The sequence below is a fragment of the Lynx canadensis genome, chromosome D4 (genome assembly GCF_007474595.2).
Source record: "Lynx canadensis isolate LIC74 chromosome D4, mLynCan4.pri.v2, whole genome shotgun sequence".
Taxonomy (NCBI): domain Eukaryota; kingdom Metazoa; phylum Chordata; class Mammalia; order Carnivora; family Felidae; genus Lynx; species Lynx canadensis.
The window spans coordinates 81137190-81143189 of NC_044315.2; the positions used below are offsets into that span (position 1 = coordinate 81137190).

Here is a 6000-nt window from a genome sequence, read left to right on the forward strand (position 1 = left end):
ATCTGAGAAGGTGAAGATGTTCTCAGACAATCATATTAACATATTCCAACAATTGCAATTTGCAAAATAGTAATCACAACTCCCGGGATCTGGGAGGCATTAATCAAAGCTGCAGGTTTAATTCCATTTTAAATATTGATGAAATGTGCTTCGGCAGCCTCACCCTGGCGTGGCGGGGCCAGGGGAGCCTCGCGCAGCGCGAAGGAGGTGGAGGGAGGGTTGGTGAGCAGCTGCCTGGAGGGGAGGCATCTGTGATTCAAATTGGTGGCTGTGCCGCCAGGTAGAGAGCGAGAGGGGTAGTGAAGAGGCTGTTAAGTCCATTGCTGTCAATTTGTAACGATCAGGGAGGGGCCTGAGGGCTGGTTTAGCACAATAAACCCAGTTTGTCTGGTTTCAGGGGTTAGCACTGAAGAGCTTGCAGCTGCACTGATTCGAATAGCCCAGAGACTTCAGAACTGTAATTATCAACCAGGCTGCTCGCGGTGTGGCAAAAGTGGGCTTCACCAGCGCTTAACTCCTTGTGTGCCGCCGCTGTCCCCGCCCCCCCCCGGGGTGGGGGTGGGGGGCGTTGACAGCCACACGTGGAGTCCCAGGCAGCCTCCCCAGGGGAAACTGAGGCCCACTGGCTGCTTAGGGAGGGCCTCAAAGGCCAGAGCGTGCCAGGCAGCAAGGCTCTTTCCTTAGGTCACATACAGAGAAATAGTGGGGAGGGGGCAGCCTCGCCTACCCTTATCACATCAGCCCTGGGGTGGGCAGGCTGGCTCTGGAGTCTGATGAGCCTTGGTTTGGATTCCACTGGCTGTGGACGTGGGGCAAGGCTCGTCACCTCTGTAAAATGGAGGTAACCTCCCCTATCCTGCCGGGCTATCACAAAGACTCAATGAGATGGGTGTTTGTAAAGCATGGAGCGCACAGTAGGCTGTCAGTAAGCCCCCATTTCCCGGATCCTGGGCCTGGTGCTTTCACAGAAGAGGAAGGGGGCAGGGGAGGGCAAGGTTTGGGCCGGCCCTCCAGGTTTGAGCTCTCAGGGAGTGCCCTTGTTTCCTGGCTACTGCCATTTGTCACTGAGGAGGATGGGTAGTCCCAGGCTCCCATCCCTTAGGTGGGAGGCAGGTAAGGAGAGGAGACAAGGCTGTTCCAGTGTTATAGCCCTGAGGAGAACTGCTTGAGGGCAGGGTTTTGGGCCAATTCTCTTTGTCCCCAGGACAAGACACCGAGGGGTGAGGGTGGGACAGCAGGCGGGTTGTGCGGTGCTGTGAAAAGAACCCAGGCTTAGCAGGGAGTCTTGGTGAATGAAGTGTGTGCACGGATCCACGACCCACCACCCAGGTCCTAGACGTTCTCCCACAATCTGTGAAGGGGCGTGCCCAAGGGCGTTTGTCCCAGAGGCATTTCTGGTAACAGGAGGTGGGGGGGGGGGAACCCTTGGATGTCCACCACCGGAAGGGTGGATAGTAAAACATCACAGAAGCCACCACAGAGTATTAGGCAGCAATAGGAAGCAAAGAGCTTCACAACATTTACAACAAGATGTACATTTAGCAACAAGAATAGATCTTGAAAACGTAGTGTTGAGTGAAAAAAACTAAGACACAATGAAACTCACAGCACAATGCCATTTATGGTGGTAAATTAAAGCCACATTGGTACACAAAACAGCACACACTTTACAGAGAGGCATGCGTTTTTAGGGACGTATATCCCAACACTAAAGTGGGTCTCTGTCGTGGTTGGGGGAGGGGTTGGGCGTGGGCTTGAGGGATAATGGGGGGAGATCAGTCCCCAAAGGGCCTTCCCCAGCCCAGAGAGAGGGCTGTGGTGTGCTGGGGAATAAAGACTGGACTTCACTCTAAGGTTTAAAAAACAGCACAGCCTTTGCAGTCAGACAAACCGAGGCTCCCATTCTGGGTTCTCCCACGCACCAACCTGTGGCTGCAGACAAGTGACCTGACCTCTCCGAGCCTGCTTATTCACCTGTAGAATGGCAGGGTTACTGCTGTCAGGGGATCACGAGGGTTAAAGTAAGGGACACCAATGAGTGTAGGGCCCACAGGAACATCGGTTCCTCCTCTCTATTGCCCACTGAAAGGACGTGAGTCACCAGAGGTGTCAGGTTTTCCTGGGGAACCACAGGTTCTTAGAAGGGAACCCAGGGTTCCCTTCTCTGGGTTCTGGAAAAGCCAGAAAGGAAACAAAGGTCTGAAGGCTCGGGCTGCTGGCGCTACCGGCAAGGCCTGGACTGGATGTTCTGGGGATGCCCTCTGTGGGTGTCAGACTAGTCACATTCCCAAGCAAGCTGCTGTCTGGGTGCCTGTCAGGGTTGTCCAGCTCAGAGTGGCCAGAAGACCTCACGCCTGCCTCTATCAGCACCATCCACCATCTGCAAACCCCTTTGTGTTCAATTTCCCCAAGACCAGGCATTTGTAGGCAACCGGAGGACTGTTTTAATGAAAGATCTGTTCCTTCCTAGCACGGAGCTAAAGAGACTGACCACCAAGGCCACCCACCCCATGCTGGAATGCACTGCAGTCCCGAGACCCTGTCTGCGGGTCTCCCAGGGCAGAGAAGGCCCAGCAGACACCAGGCGTGACCAGCTCTTCCTCTTTCCTTGCAGATGATGATGAGCACGAGTGGATCATCAAGACGTGTCGCAAGGGTTGGGACGAAATCGTGGGTCACCGACCCAAGCTGTGAGCTCTGCAGCTGCCCCCATGAGAGGTCTCCTCTACACCGCTGGCAGTGGCTGGCCCTGCGGGCAGCCTGCGGTTGCAGACCCTGACTTTCGACCCAGGAATAAAGCCTTTCCGCACTCAGTGGCCCCAAGCATACTTTCTCGAGACCGTTTCTTAGAGAGGGGATCCTCATTTTACCAGCACCAAAATCACCTGGGCAGAAGTGCAAATTAGCTATTTCCGGGCCCCACCGTAGACATGCTGGTCAGAGTCTCTGGGAATAGGGTCTAGCGATGTGCACTCCCAGCTGCATTCCCTGATGCGCTCTTATTTCCCAGGTATTCCTCAACATCACCCCGAAGATCACATGTCAGCTGAAAACCAGAAGAGGAAGGGGTGGCACATTCCAGGGCCACACTTGGGCCACAGCATCCTGGATCTTTGCGTAACTGTCCCTCCTTAGAGGCTGCTGCATTCAGCAGCCCACCCCACCCCCACTTTGTCCCTGGCTCACCAAGAGCTGCTAGAAGAAGGCAAGCCTGTGAAGGCTCCGACAAGGTCTGCAGGGGCAGGAAACTGACCCTCAAACCAGGGACCCAGAGTTGGCATGCTAGGCAGAGTTAGAAGTCAGAGGGCGGCCTGGGCACACTCAGCTGCACCATGGAGGGGTCCTGGGGGATTACCTCTCCCCTCTGGGGCAAGAGTCACCTCTGTAGAATGATAGGGTTAAGCTCCACAGAGGTCTCCGAACTGTGTTTTGAAAACAGAAGGGACATTCATGGAAAGAAGCGCGCACGCACACACACACACACACACACACACACACACACACACCTTTTTTCAAAGAAACACACATATCTAAATCAACATTTGATAAATGGATTGGAAGAAGGGTGGAGAGGGGCGCCTGGGTGGCTCAGTCGGTCGAGCATCCGACTTCAGCTCAGGTCATGAACTCGCGGTTTGTGGGTTCGAGCCCCACATCAGGCTCTGTGCTGACAGCTCAGAGCCTGGAGCCTCCTTCGGATTCTGTGTCTCCCTCTATCCCTGCCTCTCCCCTGCTCATGGTCTGTCTCTCTCTGTCTCTCAAAAATAAATAAATGTTAAAAAAAAAAAACACCTGTATCATATTTTTAAAAAAAAAAAAGAAGGGTGGAGAGGGGCAGAGATGGGGTCTGGGATACTGAATGAAACAATAAAGACGGGTCCTGGGGCACCTGGGTGGCTCAGTTGGTTAAGCGACCAACTCCAGCTCAGGTCATGATCTCACGGTCCATGAGTTCGAGCCCCATGTCGGGCTCTGTGCTGACAGCTCAGAGGCTGGAGCCTGCTTGGGATTCTGTGTCTCCCTCTCTCTCTGCCCCTCCCCTGCTCCTGCTCTGTCTCTCTCAGTCTCAAAAATAAATAAACATTAAAAAAAAATAAAGACAGGTCCTGCAGGGGTGATGACCATGTACATCTTGAGCTGAGGTTTATGAACAACTCTCTGCAGGGCTGGGGACGGGGGGGGGGGGGGCTTGGGAAGCCTCTGCACTGGACAGGGCCACTCCACCCCCTTCCTCGAGAGCTTTGGTTTGAACCAACAGTTTGTTGCTAAAAGACAAGTTGGCAACGAGCAGAAAGATGCTCTCTCTCACTCCCCAGATTGTGTGGTGGCTCTAGAACCCAATAGGCCAGTGTGAGACCCAGACTTGTATCGAAGCTAGAGCCTTGTCTCCCTGTCTCCCATCCCCTATTCCCTTCAATTCACCAGACCAAATTCTCCTGCACCTTCCAAATAGGTGCTTCTGCACTTCTTTCCCCGGCCCCCAACATCTCCTCCTTTGCACCTATTCCGTGAATCTCTCAGCGGATATATCTGGCCCAAATGTCCCCCAACCTGGCCCCCACAGCATGTCGGAGGGATCCGTCTGCTATAGCATCGACCAGACTGACAGCTCCTCTGTGGCTAGTGGGCCAGGCCCTTCCCTGAGCCTGCAGACAGCGGGTGTTCAGGAGTGACACCGAGGACAGCAGCCAGCCTGGCCGCCTACAAAGCTTAGACTGGAGACGAAGCTCACTGTCATGCCTTTGCAATGCACAGGTGGCTGACTGGTTAATAGCACCGATTGTCCAGGAAGGGGGACTGCATTGTCTGACAGCCCAGACACTTGGCTGGGCCCCTGGCAGTGGCTCGGACACGGGCTTCCGGCGGCTGCGGGGCAGTTGCGGGGAGCCCTTAGCCAGACAGCAGGAAAGAAATGGAATCCCATTATGTTCTGGATTTAAGTGCCAGCACTTCTACTTGCATTAACTTTATTTATTACACAAATAGGACATTTACAAAGCACAACATGAAAGGTATGTAACAAAACAGACATTGGTTTTACAAAAAAAGTGCTTACAATTTTTTTTCCGTGTGTGTGTTTTCTCCCTCTGTTTTGTATTTAAATAAATAGTCTTGGTGGCCTGTGTGTTCCCAGGCTTCCCAGGCTGCTCTAACAGGCTAGTGGAGACCTGTCTGAATGGCAACATGCTACAACCACATGATCCACGCAAGACAGACCCTGGGGTGGGGGGAGGCTCAAGGCAGAGTGGGTACTAGGTGACCCACTTGGGCAGGGCTTGGCTGGCCACTTACCACATGGTTGTGCTCAGGGCTTCGACATCAGGAGGAGAAATCAAAGGAAACAGAGCTCCCCAATCACCAGGGATCAGGCCCCAGCTCCTTTTGTTAACATCAGCACCCTGTGCATGGCCAGGTATGAGCTATTCAGTGGATGAGCTCTGAACTGAGCTGCACTGACCGCATTCTGGTGCTACCTTCTCTTGGCCCCGAGTCACCTGGAACGGTCTTCAGAAGGGAAAGGAAGCGGGTTCCCAACTTGGGCTATACCTGGGCCTGGCCCTCCTCCAGGTCCCAGGGCGAGAAAGGCAAATAGGTTTTTGTTTTAAGTGCCAGCTTCAAGCATTTGGATATCGAAACCTTATCCAGACTCAGAGAGACAGAGAGATGCAATCAATTAGCGACGCCTACCACCTCTGACAACAGGGACAGCCGGTACATAAGTGCCATGAACTTGCTTTCCCTGTCCTGGGGTCTCCTTCCAAGAGCAGCAGGTCAGGCTAACCAAAGCAGGAGGGAGGATTCGGGCTAGCACATGCCTACCAGCAGCCTCTAGTGGGAAATGCATCAGGACACCAAGTAATTCTGAAATTACAGGAGAAGTCTGGGACAAATGGGCGTCCCCTGAAAACATAAATCATGGTCTTGTGCAGCCGAAGCCCTTTTGTTTGGGGTGGAAGAGTTGCGGCACAGCGGGGTGGATGTGAGCACAGCTGTGTCTGG

At 53.6% G+C, this 6000-nt stretch overlaps 1 protein-coding gene across 3 annotated transcripts in view; it reads left to right on the forward strand.

Annotated features, from left to right (window-relative positions):
• MORN5 (MORN repeat containing 5) overlaps nt 1–3593 on the forward strand; it is a 30351-nt gene extending 26758 nt beyond the window's left edge. Inside the window, exon 6 of one of the 3 annotated variants that reach the window (XR_003964215.1) lies at nt 2615–2686. Coding sequence is in view for 1 of the 3 variants with exons in the window: in XM_030293718.1 (XP_030149578.1) it covers nt 2615–2694 (80 nt within the window). In the remaining 2 variants the exon portion in view is untranslated. Of the gene's footprint in view, nt 1–2614 lie in introns of all 3 variants that reach the window. The other 2 variants (XM_030293718.1, XM_030293719.1) reach the window with 2 other exon arrangements.
• Nucleotides 3594–6000: the final 2407 nt, after the last annotated feature.